This window comes from Xiphophorus hellerii, chromosome 18, assembly GCF_003331165.1.
Source record: "Xiphophorus hellerii strain 12219 chromosome 18, Xiphophorus_hellerii-4.1, whole genome shotgun sequence".
NCBI lineage: Eukaryota > Metazoa > Chordata > Actinopteri > Cyprinodontiformes > Poeciliidae > Xiphophorus > Xiphophorus hellerii.
The window spans coordinates 33875277-33899332 of record NC_045689.1 but is presented as its reverse complement, the minus strand read 5'-3'; the positions used below and the strand labels follow the sequence as shown (position 1 = coordinate 33899332).

The 24056-nt window shown below is 38.3% G+C and overlaps 1 protein-coding gene and 1 long non-coding RNA gene across 2 annotated transcripts; one reads left to right on the top strand and one right to left on the bottom strand.

Annotated features, from left to right (window-relative positions):
- Positions 1-19097: 19097 nt before the first annotated feature.
- LOC116737599 (uncharacterized) lies at positions 19098-20270 on the bottom strand. Its single transcript, XR_004342862.1, has 2 exons — positions 19292-20270; positions 19098-19204 (listed from the first exon to the last, which is right to left on the bottom strand). It is a non-coding gene; the product is annotated as an uncharacterized LOC116737599 (long non-coding RNA).
- A 969-nt stretch (positions 20271-21239) lies between these two features.
- On the top strand, positions 21240-23368 carry LOC116737598 (general transcription factor II-I repeat domain-containing protein 2A-like). The gene has a single exon (XM_032590842.1). It carries the CDS (start codon positions 21472-21474, stop codon positions 22720-22722), a length of 1251 nt encoding a protein of 416 aa, XP_032446733.1. The 5' UTR covers positions 21240-21471; the 3' UTR covers positions 22723-23368.
- Positions 23369-24056: the final 688 nt, after the last annotated feature.

The window sequence follows — 24056 nt, the reverse complement described above, 5'->3', positions numbered from 1 at the left end:
AGCTGGGCGGGTGGGGTTGGGGGAAGTATTGCTCCCTGGAAGGCCTTTGTTTGTGCTAAGAACAAGGCCAAACTTAAATGTGAATGCCACACATTGCTCAGTAACTTATACATTCTGATGAGGCTTGTAAGATTAGTAGTAGTTATTGAAAATAAAAACCTTTTAGAAGGTATTAAACATTCTAAGAGATGTAAGATGTTGAAACATCGGTCATCTAATTAATCTGTAATGTCTTTCACTTGCTGGTTGGAATTACTAAAAAATGTAACTTTATAGTGATATTCTAATTTATGGAATGAGTCTGTATATTTGCTCAATGCTTGCCTACAGTTGAAAACAGTTACAAAATTCAGCTCATGCCACCCGCCCCCTCTAAAAATGCCACCCTCGGCAGTTTGCCCTGCCCATTCCACCCATATCAGAACAACCACTGCAAGTCACATCTGTGTCTCTGCTGTCATTTTCAGTGGGACTTTTTGGGGGCTAATTGGGGCATTTGGGTTGTAGACTGACCATCGATATATTCAATTCAAATTTAAATTCAAAACTACTTTATTAATCACGAAAGAAAATTAAATAATATACAGTATATACTATATATAATATACATAATGACATACATATATAATAAATACTGGATTGAACATCGCCTATTAGCCCCTAAAGTCAGTGACGTTCACCTGTGGTCGGCAGACACCATTACTCATGTCCACAAAACCACATTCTGTTCCAATGCAGGATGAGCAGGAATCTGTTATGAATGGTTATGGCCCCCATAAAAAAATGGTTATGGCCCTCACCTGCAAACACATTACCATGTACCCCAACCAGAAACCCTGGATGAACCGAGACGTTCATCTCCTGCTGAAGGCCCGCAACATCGCCTTCAGGTCAGGGGATGCACAGACTTACAGTGCAGCCAGAGCTGAGCTGAAGAAGGGAATCAAGAAGGCCAAACGCCACTACAAAAGGAAGGTGGAGGATCATTTTTCTAACGCCAACCCCCGACGTATGTGGCAAGGCCTTCAGATTCTCACAGACTACAAGAACCCCAATACCACCCCCGCTTCTACTGATGTCTCCTTCCTCAACGAACTTAACAACTTCTATGCTCGTTTTGAGAGAGGGAATACCACAACTGCAACCAAAGCAGCTACCACCCCAGGCCAACAGCCACTGACTTTCCTCCCCACTGATGTAGGAGCGGCTCTGAGCAGGATTAAATCCCACAAGGCTGCGGGTCCTGATGGCATACCTGGACGTGTCCTCAGAACGTGCTCTGGGGAGCTGGCAGGAGTGCTGACTGACATCTTCAACCTGTCCCTGGCCCGCGCTGTGGTACCGACCTGCTTCAAGTCTACCTCCATCGTCCCAATCCCCAAGAATGCCAACCCAACCAGACTCAATGACTACCGCCCGGTAGCCCTTACCCCCATCATTACCAAGTGCTCGGAGCGGCTGGTTCTAGCACACCTCAGATCCTGTCTCTCCCCCACGCTAGACCCCCACCAATTTGCATACAGGCAGAACAGGAGCACAGAGGATGCAGTCTCTATAGCGCTGCACTCTGTCCTTTCTCACCTGGACAGTAAGAACTCTTATGCCAGACTGCTGTTCTTAGATTTTAGTTCAGCATTCAACACTGTCATCCCATCACAACTCATCACCAAACTCACAGACCTCGGCATCAGTTCACTCATGTGAAACTGGTTGCTCGACTTCCTGACCAGTCGACCTCAACATGTCCGGCTGGACAACCACCTCTCTTCCACCATCATCATAAACACCGGAGTGCCACAAGGCTGTGTGATGAGTCCCTTCCTCTACTCCCTCTTCACCTACGACTGCAGACCTGTCCATGGCTCTAACGCCATCATCAAGTTCGCAGACGACACCACGGTGATCGGCCTTATCAGAGATAATGACGAGGCCGCTTACAGGGAGGAGGTAGACCGTCTGGCTGAGTGGTGAGACAAAAACAACCTGCAGCTGAACACCGAGAAGACCAAGGAGCTTATCGTGGACTTCAGGAGGAACGCTGACCTACATCCACCCATCCACATTAAGGGGACAGTGGTGGAGCGTGTGGACACCTTTAAGTTCCTGGGAGTCCACATCTCCGAGGACCTGACTTGGACGACCAGCTGCTCCAAACTCATTAAGAAGGCGCATTAGCGCCTCTTCTTCATGAGGACCCTGAGGAAGAACCACCTGTCCTCAGAGATCTTCACGAACTTCTACCGCTGCACCATTGAGAGCATCCTCACCAACTGTATTACAGCTTGGTACGGGAACTGCTCTGTCTCCGACCGGCAGGCGATGCAGAGGGTGGTGAAAACTGCCCAGTATATCGCCGGGGCACCGCTCCCTGCCATCAAGGACATCTACAGGAAGCGGTGTTTGAAAAGGGCCGGGAAAATCACAAAGGATTCCACTCACCCAGCACACACACTCTTTTCCCTCCTGCCTTCTGGGAGGCGTTACAGAAGCCTACGGACCAGAACCACCAGGCACCGGAACAGCTTCTTTCCCACAGCTGTCACGCTTTTGAACGCCTCCGGACATAAAACATAAACTATAAGGACTGTACTCCCCTATCCTCTCATACAACAATAACACATGGACTATCCTCACACACACACATCACGGACTGTTTTCTTCACACACATACAACCTGTAAATTTTATCTGCCATTATTTATCTATAATCCTTTCCCTAACATTCTTGTATAATCTGTGCATATAGCTCCCATATTTATATTTATATTTATACACAATATCTATATCTCTTGCTATAACCCCTTATAGTCCATACATACTGTACATAGTCTTGTACACCTGTAAATAAATATTTATATCTCGTAGAGCACTTCTGGATAGATGCAAACTACATCTCGTTGCTTGTACTTGTGACAGTGCAATGACAATAAAGTTGTATTCTATTCTATATTGCTGATCAAAATCTCTTAATATCTGGCTTAAATTAAAGATGTGAAAACTGCCGATGTTTGGATATGTAAACTATGTATTCTCTCTGGATGTAAATATATATAAACAACTTAGTTTCTGTCAGTTCTGTCAAGATGCAATAGAGGACTAAGCGAATTTCTCTTTTATAATGGCCAATAATTTACTTTCACCTAATTGCTGCTGTAGGAGTCATGGTTTAAAATTGGACTAACTTTGACTCTTATGCTTTATGAAATATTTCATCCTATTTTATGATTGCTTTGAATATTGCAACGTTCTACAAACAAATGATACAGTTAGTCCAGGGATGTAGAAACCCAGGAGAACACCTTAAAACCAGTTGTATTCTTTTTCTTTTCTGTTCTGTCAGTTTAACGTCACATGCAGACCTGTTGCCATGGCAACCGACAGACAACAACTCCAGGAGTCCAAAGAGGAAAATTACATTCAAGTGTACTAGCAATTAACATATATAAAACACACTAAAAAAATTCCGACACAAAGTACGCAGAAATACTAAAACAGTACATTCTGCCTGTTACAGATTGTTTTCTTTTATTTTCAGGTTTAATGCTCATCTTGTGATCATTAAGAAGTGATCATCTGAACACTAGCTGGCTGATTAGCTAATTTAAACACCTGCTCCACTGATATTCAGCGACTATGGGTCACCTTATTTTTGTGCTAACTGAACCAAAACACATCAAACGTAGCAAAACATTGCACCTCTTTTTCAGATTCTTTGCTTGATTATGTCATTTCCCCGACCACCGATATTCCTCACTCAATTCCAAGACATAGAGCATGTGGCGCACTGTCGGCACAGAAAGTCACGTGATGTCCAATCAACTAGACCACTGAGCGCCGACTTGCCATTTACGCTTCACAAAGAAATTTTAAATTTCAGTCGTCCACTGGCTGTTAATGCTTTGAACAGAGTGCGCAGCTGCTTTCGAGTTACTGTCCGCAAATGCAGGAACATAAAGGAAAAAGGTGTACAAAATATTGATGGGGGCTGTCCCCTTCAGGCCAGAGTTGGTGGGGACATGTCCACACCAGTCCTTCAGGAAGTTACGCCTATGCAAGAAAACCAACTATCTAGTCACCACTATAAACTTTAAAGTCAGAAAACCCTTCGTAAAATCTAAAGAACATATACCTCTTTACATAAGGCCAAACAAAGAAAATATTAATGGCCACGTTTTCCCTTGAACTAAGGGACAACTGGAAATGTCCACTTACATCAATATACAGTCATAAACAAATGTAACCCAGTCTGTTGGTTACTCAACCTCCAGGAGAGGGGAATATACAGTCTGAGATTCCAATCAAACTTCAAAACCAAATAAAATACACAGTGCATCTTGCATCACACTAATACTTCTTTCTATTGCATTATTTACATAAAATAATGCTAAGGCAATTTACAAACAATAGAGTTTTAATTACTAAGTAAGCAAATAACTTAATTGCTGCCTTTACTTTTTATATTATTTAGATATTGAAGTAAAGGAAAATCCTATTGTATTTCTTTCAGAAACAAGAATATGAAATCCATAGCTGCTGTCATCAATGCTATGCAATAGTAAATAAATGTTTGCTTTTAATATATTTGTGTCCCGTCTTGAACTTTGCAGGGTTTCTATTAACCTTAACACACAGGAACAAATTACAGTAACCTCAGTTTACCCCAGAGCTACAGATGTCAATGCTGTATTTATTATGTCAGATCAGCTACAGTATAGATTTATAATGACCTTGGCCTGTTTGTATTATTATTATTATTTTTGTTTATTTTTTTTTTTTTTACTGAACCGAACAAAATGCACTTCACTTCAACCTAATTCATTTAATCAGTTCAGTTTTCTTCAGTTTTTTTTTTATTTGGTAAAATTGGAAAAAAAAAATCTTGGTTAAAACATATTAATTTAATCTAAATTTAATTTATTGTAGTTTGCCTCAATTCAGTTCAGCTTATCGTAGTTTAGTTGAATTTACTAAGTTCAGTAGAGTTCTGTCCAGCTCTCTTCAGCTTGATTTGGCATAGCTCAATTCAGTTTAGTGACTTATGTGAAATCAGTTTTAATGGGATTGAGTTTAGTTCAGCTCTGATTAATTCAGTTAGGTGTGAATTGATTCAGTTCAGATCAGTGTAACTGAACTTCATTCTGATAAGTTTAATAAATGTTCAGTTCAGCTCATTTCAGTTGCAGTCAATTAGTTTAATTCAGATTGTATCAATCTAATGTTGGTTATTACAGTTTCATTATCTAACACTAATTTACAATAAATGCAGGCTACAAGAAACGTTTGTCCAGCTCATAAATATTTTATTTACATCCACTTTAATTCAATTCATCTTTTTTCAGTGTGATTCATATGGAAGCCCGTTTCCGCCACTCTGTAAAAAACAAAAAAAAAGTTATCTCATTATAATGAGATACTATCTCATTATTTTGAGTTACTATGTCATTATTTTGAGATAGTATCTCATTATAATGAGATAATTTATTTTTATTTTTTTTAACAGAGTGGCGGAAACGGGCTTCCATAGATTCAAATGCAGCTATTTCAAAAACAGATTTAAATGAAATATAAAATGATTTAATCTAAATTCACCAAGAGTTTGAAGCTCTAGTTTCCAAGCTACAGAATAACTCTACACTGCATTGAGATTTCTCAGAAGTGAACATCTGTTTGCTGCTATTCTGTTCACATACAAGATATGTAGTTATACTACAAATGATACAAGCTAAGATTTGCAACAATTTGGTTTTATTCTGTCCTTTATGTGTCCTATATTTTTATTCAAGCGTTTTTAAGATGCAATGTGACAAAATGTGTAGAGTGGGCACAGATAAAACTGAAACTGATTTAAAAAAAAACAGGATTCCTGCTAAGGACAAGTACATTAATTATTCTTTTTCTAGGTCTTGAAAAAAGCTGATTAATTTTACTTTGGATCTAAATCTAGAAATTTTAGTTTTGTAAAAAGGATGGAACTTAGAAATAAGAAATGTGGCTCCCTGAAATAAAACACAATATAAATAGATGGTATAATGTTAAATAACATGCTTTTTTGCTTCCTAATACAGTCATAATCTGGGAGCACTGAGGCGCTCTCATCAGAAGGCTTTTGTTGGGATGGAGACCTTAAACTACTGTGTCTAAAAAAACTTTGCTGCTGTAATTCACAATTCCTTTGACCTTATTATATTAGATTTGGGGTATTTTTGTGAAACCAAATCTGTTCAGGGTATTTTTATGCCACTTAGAAGGTTTCAGGCAGACTGCTTAAGAACAGAATAATTCTTTACTGCGTGCATGCATGCAAGTGTATGCATGCATGCGTGTATTGTGGGCGTGTGCAGGTGTGTGTGTGTGTGACAGGATGTATTAAAGCATCTCATCTTTGACAAGAAAGACCATTATATTCTGCATTAAGATATGAGCAGTGGACATGAAAAGCTCAGATTTTTCACTGCTTGCTATATTTTTCACCTGATTTAAAATGGGAAGTTTTATTTAGAAATTTATTTTGCATTGTTATAGTTTACAAAATAATACAACAATGCAAATAAGAGTCACAAGTAGCACAAGTAATTATGAACGGTTGCAGTAAATTTAAAGGTTTTGTGTTTTGATATTGTTTTATACTTCTATTACTTTTAAATTAATAAATAGTGGATGCAAGCATCTGTACAGTTCCAGTGTAGCTCTGTTCGTTCTCTGAACTAACTGTACATTGAAAATGTACAGTCTGCTGTACACTCAACGGGTTTTGCCTTTCTCTCTGTTTCAGATGATTAAACCAGATCATAACATGTTGAAACAGGCCAGGTACCTGACATGGATTAAAAAGTCTTAGCTGCCCCTATGAACGCACACACACGCATACACCGCCCACACACCCGCACACACACTTGTGTGTATGGGATGTCATTTCCAGAATGTACATTTAAATATTTCTGCATGTCTCCTAGAATGTCTCTGTGAAATACTGTAATGACAATAAAATACATCTAAAGTTCCTGTGTCGTATTTTCTTCAAGATATCCATCAAGGTTTCATGCTGTTTCATTAAGTTTATACTACTCTATTAATATTTATTTAAACAGTTATTATTCATTAGGTTTACTCATTTTTGTCTTTATTTGGAAATTACTTATATAGCTTTTTTGCTATTTTGTTTTTAGCTTTAATAAAACTACTGCTTTATGTGCTGTGATAACATGTTGCATACAAGTTACTTTGAGTTGTCAAAAATTTTTACGTTTGCTATACTTTATAACTGTGAAGATTGTGATTGTCCATCTGAAAGTAATGTTGATTAAAGCCCATCAAACTCAATCTGTTTTGTACCAATGTTGTCAGTAAATACAGATTTATTGCTATTATTTTAGCACAGCCTTAGCTTAGCATGCTCTAGCTAGAACTCCATAGCTGTGTCCGAATTCAGAGTGTGCATCCTTCAAAGGACAGATTTGTAGGCCGAATACATCATAGCACGCCGACAAAACCTGTCTAAATTCAAAGATTCCTTCAAATGCGTCCTTGTTTTCCACCAGATGGGTCTGGTGTATTCTTCACAGCCCACCTTATCCCATTACTCAAAGCGCAATGGTGGTGAAAAGCAGCAAATAATTTTGCTATATTACACTTTATGTGACAACATAATTTTTTACAATGTTTGTTGGCCAGAATGTGACTTTGTAAGTCTCAAAGATTTGCTCAGTTCATCAATACATCACCTAATTTCAATATTGTTCTGACATTTTCGGAGATGTCTGCTCCCGCTGCATTATCATCCAGCTCCCCTTGCCAGCTGTCAGCTAGCCAGGTGCTCCAGGTTTGGAGAACGCCTGACTCCCGGCACATTGTTTTAAAAACTCCAAATAGCTTTCCCCAATAAGTTGAAGTTAAACACAGATATTATTCAGATAGGTAATATCTAGTTGTAAAATTTATTTTTTTTACTAAAGTATTTAATTTATTCTTGAGCAAATTGGTTTGATTGATTAAAGTTAAGGATTCAAACATCTTATCTGATATCTGGAGAGTATTGTATTTGAAAATGAATAACTTGCTAATATTTATTCCTGGTAGAAATGTGTAATACACGCTTGAACATTTTAGAATCAAACTGACAGATTTATTTTTTTTACTATGGAACAGCCTTTACTATAAAAGGTGAAGAATAATACAGAAATCAGGAGTAACAATGTTCACATGTTACTGAAAAACAAACTTCGGCTCCATTCTTTTTTCTTCGCTGCTCTCTGCTTCATGCTTTCACAATTGATAGGTAACATAAGTTACGCTGAGGTTGGGGCAGGGACAGTTGGTGAAGGCTAGACCTGTCCGAATTCATAGCTTTTCTCTTCTGGTCTTTGTTTATTCGAATTCCTGCTTTTCTGACTATAGTGTGTAATGCTGCCGACCTTTTTTTTAAATTTTAAATCAAATGTTGAATTTCTTTTCAGTAACTATTGAACTTTGATTTGAATCTGCAATTGTTGTGCCTGACTCCAATACCAGAGAGCTTACATGTGAAGCGTTTCCTCCCAGTCAGGTTTTGGTTAAAGGTTTGACACAAGCAGCAGAGAAATGTTTGCCATTAAGATTTTACTGCTGCGGAAGCTTAAAAAGAAAATACAACTGCATATTTTAAGATAATCAGATGAGATGAGAAAGCTGTCATTAATTCAAAAACTTTTTTTATTTAATCCAAAAATGCTTAAATGAAGTTTTTACTTCCTAGGGGTTTAGACATGTTTTTCAACTGTGCAAATATGTAATGAACATCTGTGTCATGATGTGTAGCATTTCTTTGTTACCTAAATAAAACTGCACTTTTTAAATTTACCTTCCAAAAATAATTATTCTCAGGTTTTATTATTTAGTGATACTATTGCAGAATGTGGAAATATGATAAAACTAAAAACAAATGCTTTATTTAATTAGAAGATAAATCAATTTGTTCTGATGCTAAAAATGTGAATTAACTTTCTGAGTATACAGAGCCTTGTAATGAATATTAGAGTAATTAAATTATAGTCAGAAGACATAAAAGCTCATTTTAAATACACAGTTGGGAATTGTGATCTTTTATTTCTTTGCTTATGTGAAAATAATATTGGTGCTTTCATTTTATTATTGATTTCATTTCCTGTATTTCCATGCTGCTTGTAATTATTACAGCAACACTGAGCAACAGAAAGAACCACCACTGGTAAATTCTAAAACCGTTTTATAAAGTCAAATTAGTGGGAAGAACAAATGTGCCTTTTTTTGATAAAGTCGGAAGATTGCTTCAGTATGATTTAAATTCTGCTTTTAGGAAGATTATATTTCTTTTCTCCTCAAAAAACTTTAATTCAGTTTGTAATAAGCTGAATGTATGTATGCTTCAACACATTCCTTTTTCCAAGTTTACTTACTTTCCAACAAATTCACAGTTATATAGAAAACAATATGCATATCCTTTATATGTAGTGAATAATGTGTTGCACATACAGAAAATCTTACTCAGTTGAACTTCACTCTAGACAAAAAAAGTGTGTTGATGGATTTTTCTGTTCATTTGTATTTTTAAGAGTTAGTATAGATAGTTGGCCTAAAGGGAACCCTAAAAGAAATACACAGAGAAGCAGTGTGTGTATGTTTGGCATTTTGTCTCTGTTGTCTTTGTCCGCTGCTTTTTGCTGTGCCTTGCTTCCTCATCGCTCACACACTCTGCCTTAAATCCACGCTGAGGTTTGGCTCAAACGCTTTAGCTCTCTGCTGCCGAAAGTAGGCCAAAAACAATCTGAGGACAAGGCTCAGGCAGAGTCAAAAAGCTACTGATGGGTGGGGTAGGAAAAATGCGACGTCATTTAGGAATATCTGTCGTTTCTGGAAATCCTGTTCATAGTTTAATCTTTGGCTTTTTTCTACAGAAATTATATCTGACACTTTCGGGCTTATCTGCAGCTGTAAGGTTTTCTTCCGACACAATTTTACAGAGATAAACTGAGTTGTCAATTTGACTTTTGATTAAAATATTGACCAACATATAAAAGGAGATTTTTGAAGGTTGATGACAACAAAAGCTGTGCTTGGATTCTGTAAAACAGTATGAATTGAAGAAAACAGTTAATTCAGTTTCTGTGCTTTTTCAAATAAGTCCAAAAAACTACAGGTAAACAGAGTATTAAATTTAAACTCTGCTGTACGTTTTATGCCATTTTTGTGAAGAGTTTAAACATTTTTTTTAGTTTCATGGATTCCTGAAACAATCTGCAAACTCTCCAATCAAACCACAATCTTTCACAAACTCACACATTTAGGTTCAAAATCTAAAACTCAGAAAATTTGACTTAAAGAGACACAACTAAATATTCCTCAAATGTTTTGATAGTGTGAATAGTAACCAGAAATCTTATTACTGTATGAGTAGAATTACTCCAACATGTTTTACTTAAGCAGAAATAGAAAGTGGTTTTGAAAAAAATATTCTCAAGTAAGGAAAAATAATTTGGTAAACATGCTACATTTGATGTAATCACATGTACAAAATATAAAGTTATGTTGAAATTTTGGTATCTTAGAGAAAAAAAATAAGAAATGAGAAAATGGTAACATCTTTTGCAAAACTATATTTCCAAATCAATTGTTTTTTGCAGCATAAAGCCTGTGATACCAAAATTAGAGAAGATTTAATGTGTATGTATGATAATATAGATGAGCTATTCACTGTATATTCACTTGCTTTCTGAATGACAGCAACTAGAAAATAACACTAGAACAAAGCTCATGTTCATACAAAAAGTCTCAATTTAACACAAACTGTGTTAAATTGTTTTAGTTTTAGTAATTTTGCAGCTCTGAAGAAGCTGCAAAATTATAAACAGTAAGCTGCATGAACTTGGATGCATAAACATGAATTTTCTTTCATCTTTAACCTGAAGAAATAAGTAAATGCAAAACCTGCTTTCCCTCTGTATATAGTGTAAAGGTTATTAACCATAAAGTATCTAAATAAGATATCTGAAATCTTGGGAGAAAATTTAACTTTGACTAAAATGTTTCTTTCAAATGTCCAAGCTCGTTGAAGTAAGCTTTAGCCCATGGTTATGACTTAATACTCTAACAAACTTATTCATTTTGATAAAATAGCATGTATCCTTTAGGAATGGCCCGATAATTGTTACTGTCGTTTTAAAAGCTACAATTTTAAAACTTTATGGTTGTTAATCACACTGTTTTCACAAAATAGAACCCTCTAACCCAGAACGTGTGTTACAATGTTTAATCTCTATTTCAAACAAACAAAATACAAATGTTGATTTTTCTTCTGTTTTTCTTACTTAAAATTAGAGATTGCTTCCTAGTGTTGTCTTGGAATGCTACTGGAAAGGAAATTTGCTCTTAAGTGAAGGTCACAAATGACCACAAGTTGATAAACCTGTAACCTGTATTCACTGTATCAGATTATTCACATAGAAGTAAAATGTGTTTTCACATTTTTTGATCACTAAAATGTCCAGAACATGTTTGTGCAACACTTGTACAAAATGCACAATAGGGCATATTTTATTCATATTAGTTATATACTTTGAAAAACTTTACAAAAAGTAACTCTGAAGAAGCTGAGTTAATTAATTGCAACAACATTTAATTTTTGAATTGTATTGAACTGACAAACTAAACAAATCTGAAAATATATTTTCATTTTCAGAGATTTCCTACAAAAGCATCTAAAAGGCTTAACTTTTTTATTTTCCATGTTTTTATCCATGAAAGGTTTAGGGAAATCATGTTTTCTTTAGAAACTTTAAACTGAAATACAACATATAAAATAACAGGCTTAAATAGGCACATAAAATGACACTGATAAAGATATTTTAATGATTAAGTGCAACAGCTCAGGCACTTACTAGATCATTTTACTTACAGACCTTTCACATCATGAAGAAAGTGTCTGAAGGTCTATGATGGTTTAACTTATTTCTCATTATGTCAAAAATAAAAGTGTTTTACAAAATGCTTCTGCACCCTGGGAACATTTCACATTCTTTTAAATCGGTATGCATTCATACTTCAGCAAGGTCAGACATGTACTATACATCAGTGGTCCCCAACCCCCGGGCCACACAAGAAATAATTAAATATTTCCGTGATATGTATTGAGTCTGGAGGATCTTTTATTTTGAAAATCCTTTAACCGGACTCTGTCGGTTGTGTCTTGCGCTGCAACATTGAGCCCACAAGCAGTATCAGTTTCGGTTTCCTCCCTACGCCCCCCCATGCAGCAAAGCTTTTGAAGATCTTAAAAATGCAATCTGCACAGAGTCTGTTTTGCACACCGCTGATTTTGAGAAAACATTTACACTGCAAACAGATGCTTCAGGGGTGGGTCTTGGGGCAGTTTTGTTGCAGGAAGTGGATGGAGAGATGAAGCCAGTGGTGTTTCTGAGCCGCAAGCTTCTGGATAGAGAAACCAGATATTCAACGGTGGAGAAAGAATGTCTCGCAATGAAGTGGGCCATCGAATCATTGACCTGTTGGGGCGACATTTCTTTCTGGAAACAGACCACTGGGCCCTCCAGTGGTTGCATCGGATGAAAGATGCAAATGCACGGATTGCTGGATGGTACCCCGCTCTGCAACCATATAACTTCACTGTACATTACAAGGCTGGAAAAACTAACACTGCAGCTGACTGTTTGTCCAGGGTTCCTGAAAGTTAAGATACTGTGAGCTTATGGAGAAGGGGGAGGAAATGTAATGAAGGTCTTCATTACTGGGATGAAAACACTTAAAAGGGTGTGTTGAATAAGAGACAGATACAGATCGAAGTATTTTATTGTTTGTGTGTTTTTGTGCAGTGGCATCTCAGCTGGAACTGATGGTGTCCTGTTAAAATAAAACAAACGAATGGATGGGTCTTGTAACTGTTTGAAATACACTGAAATGTTTGTGTAGATGTGGCTTACCTCTGTCTCTTCCTCTGCAGGGTGTTCAGGCTAAAAGATTCCCCAGGGTCCTGAGGACCTTATAAAGCAGGCATGTCCAAAGTCCGGCCCGGGGGCCAATCACGGCCCGCGGTCAGATTTCATACGGCCCGCAGCTTCAGTCTTATAATGTATTATTTATGGCCCGCCTGCACTGTCAAACAGAATAAATAAATCATAAAACTTGAAACTGTAATTCCTCCTTTCACCAAATGGTAGCAGTACCACTTTAATACTATCAGTCTGCCTTCGTGCAGCGAACTCCTCTCCACTCATTTCTGCCATGGCCACTGCAAAGAAAACAAGTTAACAGTGAGGGCCGCCGCTTTCAAGAGAGATGGGAATTACAATACTTCTTCACTGAAAATCAAGGCAATTGTGCTTGTCTAATTTGTGAGACGGTTGCCTTGTTTAAGGATTTCAACGTAAAGAGACACTACCAGACTAAACATGCTAACGCATACAACAAGCTAACAGGGAGTGACCGTGCTGAAAAAGTGAAGCAGCTCCAAGCTGCACTGGCATCACAACAGCAATTCTTCACGCAGGCCTGAGTCAAAAGAAAATACCACCAAAGCAAGCTACGAAGTGGCCATGTTAATAGCTAAACATGGCAAACCTTTTACTGAAGATACTTTTATCAAAGACTGTGTTATGAAAATGGTGGAGAACATTTGCCCTGAGAAGAAGCAAGAATTTGCGAATGTTTGCCTGGCACGTAACAGTGTGGCACGGAGAGTTGAGGACATGAAATTGAGTATTTTGAACGATAACATCTGTCACTATCAACAGTGAAGAGCCAAAAGAACATTTATGCACTTGGATTTATGGCACTTATTTTTATTAAACTCTTGAGTAAGATTTGGTTATTACTGTTGATGTTATGAACCTGTAGATGTGACACAAACTATTACTTTCTGAAAGATATTGTAAATGACAAGAGCAAAATTAACTTGTTTTAAGATTTAATAATAACAGACAACTTTGCATTACTTATAACTCCTGTTTAAAATGTTCTTGAGGCAAAGATATTTTTAAACTCCTGTAAATTTAAGGTATTTCATACAGTTTGTTCAATGTTATCTGACTCTCCAGATATGAAAGAATTGCAGAATTTGTGTTTTTAGAGTTGTTCTCATCTGCCTGAGTGGCTTATATTTGGTTTTTTTGTCATTTGAAAGATAAAGATAATTGTGACAATGAAAATAGTTTTATAACAGAGTGTATTTGCATGAAACTTTTGTAGTTAAAAAATGTCCGAACAAACTATTGGCCCCCGGGCATCTTCACTTGATCAAATCTGGCCCTCTTTGCAAAAAGTTTGGACACCCCTGTTATAAAGGTTCCGGAGGAGACCAATGGGGAGCGATAGAATGATGCATTTTAGAAGTTTAATGATTGGATTTATATTTATAGAAAGATATTTTTAGAAATGAAATGGCTCCTTAAAAATGAAGAGCATTTGTTAATATTGTGTTGAAGATTTGGTTGTTTGTCAAGATTGTTTGTGTATATGTTTTTTGTCCTACCCTGTTTCTTGGTGGGGTTGTTAATTGGAGCAGCCAGGAACTATAAAAACCTGCATGTTGGTCACATTGCAGGTTGGTAGGTGTGGTTGCTGCTGAGACCCATGGCTGTTGTAAGCAGGATTGTCTAAATGTTAAATGTTGGAGAATAAACACCTGGTTGGTCTGCACTATTTCTCTGTCTCAAGACTCCTCTGTAAACCAGCTGCTAAGGGCCATTCTAACAAGGAGGCAAGACAGAGACGTCCAAAAACAGTTTGTCACAGAGACAATCAGAGGAAGAGGTTGATAAGGATAAATTCTCCAGATGTAGTTTATGAATGCAGCCTTGAGGTTGTGAATAAATGTGGCTGAGCATACATAATAAGAAACAAACAAATCATTAACTTCTTTTTACGTTTCCCTGTGAAGTCTTCAGAAAACAATGGCCATTCAGGAATGCGTTGTGTAAGTTGTGTTAACTTTTTAACACAAGTTACACACACAACTCCAAGAATTGAATAAACTGGAGTTTTTAGGTTTTAGGTTAACTCTAAAAAAATGAAAGAAAGAAAGACAGGAGTAGGAACTATTTCCCAGTGTGTTAAGCGGCATGTTTTTGTATCCTGCTACATTAGTGTGATGGAAGTGTGTTACATTGATCTGACTCTTGTGTGTTATTAAGGCAAATGTGTATTTGAATGCAACTGACTGTTTGCAAAGTTTGAGGATAATGTTCTGTTCACACTAAATGTTTTCGAGCAGGATTCATTGTGGTGTTTAATAAAAGCCATTATAAGATCAGAAAGTTTGTTCATACAATTTGAAACAAGAATTTAAATTATTTTCAAGTAAAATAAGCAGTTATTTTTACTTGATATTAGAGAAATGTGTGCTATTTAACTAGGTTAAAATAGTTTTTTCTTGCATATTGTGAAATAATTATTTGGTTTAATTGCAGCATTAAGTTAAAACTCACAATTCAAGAATAATGAACTTGAAAAACAATGTTTAGATAACTTGTCTCTTGTTAAATCAACTTCATGAACTTTTAATTTCTGAGTTGAAACCAAAACAATTTTCTTGTTGACTTAAATTGTATTTGCAAGGCAGCAGGTGGACTTTCAAACAACCTGGAGAGACTCAGACGGAGAAGAAACAGCCATTAAAAGGGTGTATTGACATGAATGAATTAAAGTTCTTTGACGCTGGATGAAGCATTTCCGATGCTGAATAGGGATGCCATCTCCCTGGGCTCGTTCACTAGTGGTGGAGGTCAGAGAAGGATGGAGGCCTGAAGAGCTAAGAGCACGGAGGTGGAGAAGGTGCAGAGATGGGTTGAGCACGGCTGGAGAGCGGGTGCTGCCATGGATGAAGGTCCTTATAAGCAGGAGCTTGATCAGTTATTGGCAAAGACGGGGCATGGTCCGATGCTGATAGGCTGTCAGCAGATGACTCGGCGATTGGATGATGCAAGTAAGGCTGGAAAGTCTTCAAGTTTGAGTTTATGCCTAGGCTTCATTTCAATCTGGAGAGACTCAGATGGAGAAAAAACAGCGATTAAAAGGGTTTATTGACATGAATGAATAAAAGTTCATTGGTACTTGGATCCCCGTGGAAGACATTGTGTTGTGAAATGCAATGAGCTTGGATGAGTGTGCGTAATTTCCTATATTATTCGCAGTCTGCCATTTTTATTTTCTTTTGAAATCTGTGATATATCTTAATCTTTAGGAAAGAATTTCACTCTCAGCTTGTATTTGAATTTCTCTCTTTTATTTTCTTCAGCATAGCTCACAGTTTTTAAGAAATTCTGTAGCTTTCGGTGTACTTCTAAATCTTAGTCCTTAGTCGCATCTTTTCGGGCCTGATACTGCCTTTAGTGGCGTGGGGGTGGTAACACAACTAATCTAATTACATTACTAAATCAGAGTACTGCAAAGGCTTTATTATTTGCTATTAATTCTGGCATTACTGGCATTGTAAGAGATAAATTATTAAACACCAGATTTTTTTCAATTTCTTAAGTAGAGCTAATTAAATGACATAAACAAGACCTTTATATATTATAAATTATATCTATATATCTCCATCAATTATAAGAGGAATAAATTAAATAAGGAGACATGAAAAACAACATAAAAATAGAACATAAAAATACTATTTACAAGGTCTATATAAGAAACTTAATTGAGCAAAAGTCAATAACGAACAAATGAATTAGGTTCACTAAAGAGTAACAAATCTGGTTCTTACTGTGAGGATTTGGGTTTTTCTCTGTGTTAATTTGTGTTTTTCTGTGTGTTTATTTTTAAGTTTCTGTGTCTCTTGAGTCTCTGTGTTGTGCCGTCTTCCCCTTGATTGTTCCCAGGTGTGTCTCGTTCTGTGATTATCCTGTGTATTTAATCCCACCTGTGTTCCTTGTTCGTCGTTGGGTCCTTGTCTTAGCTGTCTAACCTGTCTATCTGTCGCTCCGTTTAGTTTGTCGTCTTGTCCACTCGTTGACCAGTTTGCTACCAATGTTGAGCCGTAGCTTTCCGCTCAGCTGTGCTGCCTGATTTTTTGGACTTTGTATTTTGGACTGCATTAAAGGACATAATTTTTCCTCACACCAACCTGGGTCCTCAGCGTCTGCCTCACCACTCACACCACAACTCTTGACAGTAGGACCCGACCGCAAGGAACTACGGTGAGGCATGCTAATAAGAAAACATCATCATGGACCCTACATGCTGGAATTAACTAATTTCTACAATAAAACACTTTGTGGAAATTACGGCGGAACCGAATTTCACCCTCAGGCACCTTGGGGTAGCCATCCGACTTCTCTTGGTGCTGGAGGACAGGTCCACCCATCTCTCATTCCTGGGGTTGGTGCAGCTGGAGGCAGAGTGGGAACGCCAGACAGCTTTGGCTGTCATGGCTGGCGACCCTCTGCCTCCTAAGCCGGACATGCCCACTAACCCAGCTCCTGCATCTCCTGCACCACCTCCAGCCACAGCTTCAGTCTCGTCTCCTGCGCCTGCCACACCTCCTCTCGCCCCTGCTGCGAACTTTCCGCTTCTCGCCTCTGTTCAAGCCTCCGCTGCAGCCTCCGCTCCAGCCTCCGCCCCCATGGTAATGGGGTTCCAGGCAGCCAGGCTGGTGGCGTGGTCCACCCCTGTAAGTGGGTTTTTCCCCTCTCCTTGTGATTCCTCGTTGCCCCCTAGAGAATCCTCATTGCCCCCTAGAGATTCCTTGTTACCCCCTAGTGCAGACATGGGCAAACTACGGCCCCCGGGCCGTATACGGCCCGTTAGGCTTTTTAATCCGGCCCGCTGAACTTGTCCAAATTATCGTAAAAACCCATGGATGTGTAAAATCCTGTTTCATTTCCCTTTCCCCTGCAATACCCTCGTTTCCCCGATAGACGGCGCACTAGTCTAGACACACTTTCCAGCTGACATTTCCCCCCTTCGGTAAACATGAGCAGACCAAAGAAAAGAAAAGTGGACACTGAGTGCCGAGTGTTTAAAAAGGAGTGGACAACAAAATATTTTTTTACTGATGTCCGATCAACGGCTGTATGTCTGATATGCCAAGAAAAAGGTTGCAGTTTTCAAAGAGTACAATATCAGCCGTCACTTTGCCACAAAGCATGCTAACTACGCTAGCAAGCTGTCAACACAAGAACGGGCGGTGTTCTGTCAGATAGCCATGCGTTGTCAGATCGTCATACGCGTATGACAAACTGATGGCTATATCTGTCAGATCAGCATACGTTGTCAGATAGTCATACGCTTAGCTCAGACATGTATACGTTGTCATTACCATATGATTTTATTTAATCAGCAACATAGAATCATGACGTAGATCATCATACACTTTGTTATTAACAGTTATATGGCATCCTGACTTAGCGGTTAAGTAGGTTAATGAGTTTTACACGGGCCTGTGTTGTAATTGACTGCAGCTGCAGCCAGACCTGCTTTAAATACACTTTGAAACCATGACAACGCATGTATATTTATCTAGTTATCATATTATGTCATATTATAAACAATTTAATGACTTATTTTCGTCATAACTTGTTGCGTATGCTGAACTGACAACTCCACTGACGGTCGGACTTCTTAATGCGCATGCGCGGGCATGCGTACTGACTGCATGTGTGCTATCCTGACAGCGTATGGCTATCTGACAGAACAACGGCAATTTCACCATATTTTATATTTAATCATCTTTATTAAAACGGTGTTAGATCGTCATAAAGCTGCTAATGTAATAACACTTTATTAGCCACTGTATGACTTCCTGATGCATCTCTTAACCTGTCGGATTGCCATACACTTTGTTATTAGCCACTGTATGACTTCCTGATGCATCTCTTAACCTGTCTGATTGCCATACACTTTATTAGCCACTGTATGACTTCCTGATGCATCCCTTAACCTGTCTGATTGCCATACACTTTATTAGCCACTGTATGACTTCCTGATGCATCTCTTAACCTGTCGGATTGCCATACACTTTGTTATTAGCCACTGTATGACTTCCTGATTAATACCAATGACATCAGTTGTATGATGTACTATATTTAATGTAGAACATTTTACTTCTGTATTTTTAATAATCCACACTGTCACTGGTGGGGTAAAACTGTTTAATTTAAGTTACACTTTTTACATTTGAACATGTCACCCATGTCTGTGGCACATTCTTTGTGTGTCCACCTTGAGCAGCAGTCACACTGTATCTGTGAAGTGGACAGAAAAAGAAAACAGTTATGAGTTAGCAAGTGTAATGTGTTTGAAGCGTTAAGTTGTACAGTTTAGTTGTTTACCATGTCAATGATGTTCTCTGAAGCATTACAGTGAAGCATATTGCATTCCACACAGTACTCTTCCACCTTGTCTGGGAACAAATAAAGGCATTTAGAGTGTACTTTACCAAAAATAGTCAAGTACTACCTCTTTATATTCTGTTGACAAGCCATCATGTTATACTAGTACATAACAGAAAATACTGCAATTTAGTATGTCATATATCTTTGGATTTTTTTAATGCTTTGGACTGTTCCGGTATAGCCTAAGGGAAAATTTGTTCCGTTTGGAATGAAAAATTCGGTGATATTCTCCTAAGCCATCTTGTGTTTTTGATTGTTAGAATATTAACAAAACAGATCAACAGGTTTCACACAGACTTCCACAGTTCCCTGAACAGTGGAACTGGTTCTTAATACCCAACATTAATAAAATTTCATGTGTTCTGACCAAAAACTTCTTAGAATCATAGCTGTCCAAAGCTATAAATCTCCGAACATTCAGCCAGTGGTAAATTTTTCGGCATACTTTCTTAAAGTTTGCCTCTGCCCTCTGTTGAGTGTCAATGGGTAGGAGCCTTCAGAAATAAAACTGAAGACTTCCCCCCATTTGCACTCCATGTTTGCTATAAATGACACAAGAAAACATGTAAATTGCATCAACAAGCATTTAAACAAGACAATTCATTAGACACTGCAAATTGTTCAAATATATAATAATACCCTGCTGCAGCTGCGTACACAACAAAACACACCTACTCCTGCTACTAAACACGCCAACTGGTGCTGCAATATTATGACATTTCTGTGAAATATCAGCTCTTAGGACAAGAAATACAAAATTAAAATAAATTTAAAAAAGTTTGTAGTGAAAGCTTCTTCATATCCATCCTTTTTTATTCCGATTTAATACAAAAAAACCTTGTAATCAACATATTTATGCATGTGCATCCAACAATGCAATTCTTGAAATACTGCAGAAAACACAACAGCGAGTTTAAATGCAATTGAGAGATCCCAATTTTTTATTGACAACACTGGTGGATGCCATGTCCTTCCTGGCAACGCCTGGTGAACACAGGGACTTCAAGTGACTCAAGAACATCTCCTGTCTTTTATTAATTGAGGCAAAAGTCACACTGACAGTGACTAATACATAACCCAGGTGGCTGTACTCGTGTATGTGATCTGTTAACCTGAAAAGCCTTCATGTTCCAAAAACAACCTCAATTTGCATAAACTAAATATGTGTAAATGTAAAGCACATATAAAAACAAAATTAACATGAACGCTTTTCATATACATTAATGAAGATAAGGATTTGTTTCAAAAGTGAAACACTGGTTTTGCCCCAGTTTCAGTGTGGGTAAAAATTGCGTTTTCATACGTCTGATTCATTTAATGTTGGTAACGGTGGATGCCAACATTAAGTTCATCTATGTAGATGTTAAAAAGGTGAGAGGACAGTATACTTCCCTGTCTTACTCCGGAACATGAAGGCTTTTCAGGTTAACATATCACATACACGACATGCTATCCAAGTTAGCAGACATGTTATCCAACCCAAAAATATCAAGGAACTGGGGGACGTGAATTTAAACAGGGCGTGTTTTGTAGTTTACTGCAGCTGCAGCAGCATTAAATTTAATTTATTTACTTACTTTTTATTGTGTCTCTTCTCGCGTATGAGCATTAAATTTAATTTATTTACTTACTTTTTATTGTGTCTCTTCTCGCGTATGACAAGCTGACGACTCCTCTCAATATCGCGGACCTCCTGCAGAATGCGCATGCGTGCGCATGCGCTCTTACCATATGTATGCTATTCTGACATGTATGGCTATCTGATAGAACACCTGTTACTGCTCAGAGGTTGGCAGCTAATTTACAGACTCAGCAGAATTTTTTTCACCGACAAACTGCGATCTAGGAGTCAAGTACCAAGACAAGTTTTTTGCTGGCATTCAAGTTAGCAAAGGCTAGCGAGCCTTTATCCGAAGGCGAGTTTTTGAAAGAATGCATAGTAGACACAGCAGATCTCTTGTGTCCGGAAAGCAAAGGCAAGTTTGAAAAAATCAGCTTGTCACGCAGGACAGTGACTCGGCGTGTGGAACTGATTGACGAAGATCTAGTCAGCGAGTTAAACAAAAAAAGCGGAGTCCTTTAATTTATATTCACTAGCACTGGATGAAAGCAACGACATGAAGGACACTGCTCAGCTCCTAATTTTTATCCGAGGGATAAATGACAGTTTTGAGATAACGGAGGAGCTTTTGAGCATGGAATCGCTGAAGGGGAAAACGCGAGGAGAGGACTTATATGAACAGGTGTCTGCTGTCATCGAGAGAATGAAGCTGCCTTGGAGTAAACTTGCCGGTGTCACCACGGATGGATCGCCAAATTTAACTGGAAAAAACGTTGGGCTGCTGAAGAGAATCCAAGATAAAGTGAAAGAAGAAAACCCTGACCAGGATGTTATTTTTCTTCACTGCATCATTCATCAAGAATCTCTGTGTAAGTCTGTATTGCAGCTTAATCATGTTGTGGATCCAGTTGTAAAACTTGTTAACTTCATACGAGCAAGGGGACTTAATCACCGTCAGTTCATTGCGTTCCTAGAGGAAACCGATGCGGATCACCAGGACTTACTTTACCACTCTCGTGTCCGCTGGTTAAGTTTGGGGAAAGTGTGCCAACGAGTGTGGGAGCTCAAAGAGGAGATTCGTTCGTTTTTGGAGCTAATGGGGAAATCCGACGAATTCCCTGAGCTGAGCGATGAGGACTGGCTTTGTGACTTTGCGTTTGCTGTGGACATATTGTCACACATGAATGAGCTGAACGTTAAGCTGCAGGGGAAAGATCAGTTTGTGCACGATATGTACACAAATGTGAGAGCCTTCAAATCCAAGCTGATTTTATTCTCCAGGCAAATGTCAAACAAATCTTTCGCTCATTTTCCCACACTGGCCATGCAGAAGGCCACCCGAAACGTGAAGAAATACTGCAAATCACTGGACGACATGCACAGAGAATTCTGCCGTCGGTTCACTGATTTTGAAAAAATTGAAAAGTCACTTCAGCTGGTGTCCTGTCCCCTGTCACAAGACCCCGAAACAGCACCGCATGAGCTGCAATTGGAGCTGATCGATCTTCAGTCTGACTCCATCTCAAAAGAGAAGTTCCGATCTCTTAAACTGAATGACTTTTACGCTTCACTTAACGAAGCCACATTTCCAAACCTCCGGAGGACGGCACAGAAGATGCTGGCATTGTTTGGCTCGACCTACGTGTGTGAGCAGACTTTCAGCGTCATGAACATCAACAAAGCCCGATACAGATCCCGGTTAACTGACCAACACCTCAGATCTATTCTGAGAATTGCCACAACGAAACTAACTCCAGACTTTGATGCACTGGCAAAAAAAGGAGAACAACAACACTGTTCCCACTGAAATGTGAGTTTTTCTACTGTGTTATGAAAAAAATAGCAACTTGCGCATTTACGCACAGCAGCGGTATACAGTAGCTTAATTAACATGCCGCACATCGCTCTCATTTTAAAGACCCCTTCCTTTCGTTGGGTAATAATATGTTCTGAATGTTGAAAGTGATTCCATTGATTTTTTTTCCCACTAAATGTTGTTTTCTTTAAATTTTTTTAATACATTTCAATCCCCAGGTTTAATAAATTACATTGCTTGTCCAAATGCTCCTGGCCCGGCCCCTCTGTCAAATTTTAGAACCCATTCTGGCCCGCAAGTCAAAAAGTTTGCCCACCCCTGCCCTAGTGACTCCTATTTGCCCCCTAGTGACTCCTAGTTGTCTCCGCCCCCTAGTGCTCCCTCCGAGTCTCCGCCTCCTAATGCTCTATCCGAGTCTCCGTCCCCCAGTGACCTTTTGTTGCTCCCTAGTGGCTCCTCATTGTCCTCCAGAGATTCCTCGTCGCCCCCTAGTGCCTCCTCCTCGTCAGCCCCCAGTGCCTCCTCCTAGTCGCCTCCCAGAGCTCCCTTGTTGCCCTTACGAATTTATTCTCATCCAACTTTACTCGTATTTAAAACAAATCAAAAACTCAGAGCCTGGCTCTTATACTCCATCATAAGCAAGTAAATGTAGCTCACAGAAAAAGGCCAGGAAATAGATGAAACCTATCTTTTTATTGTTAATGCAAAATGTTATACACTTTTCATCTCTTCTCATCTGACAAGATGAAATATAAGCAATATTGCTGCAAATCTTTCCACAATAAATGTTAAGAACTACAGTATGTACCTTGTGGAAAACTAAACTGAAGAAGCTGATAAGTAACCAAAAAAGTTTTACTGTATTAAGTCTAAAAATGCACATCCCAGTGAATCATTTGCACTTTTTCTCTTTCAAACTGAGTCTTTATTAAATTTTACTGATTCACTTAATAAACTGATTTTGGAAATTATTTTGCGAGTTAGAACAATAAAACACCGGTTTTGATAATGTCATACAATGCCAGAGCCAGTGGTTTGTACAGATAAATTATTAAATATGAACAGATTCACAACAGTATTTATATTCTGGGGAGGAAAGGTCACTGGGGGGCATGATAAAAATTATGATCCCAGGAAGGGCATGACAGAAAATATTTGAGAAACACTGGTCTACAGTGACCAATACATTAAGTGTAATTGTATTTATCTGCAATTGGGCTGGTAAAAAATGGCTCATTCAGCAGGCTTATTTTCTTACACTGATGAGAAAAAAAAGACTGTAACACACTTACAGTAAAGACTGTTTATGTAGTTCCGTCCAACTG

What these genes read in the sequence shown, in the direction of transcription:
- LOC116737598 (XM_032590842.1), top strand. Translation starts at nt 21,472, where the DNA reads ATGAAGGACACTGCTCAGCTCCTAATTTTTATCCGAGGGATAAATGAC.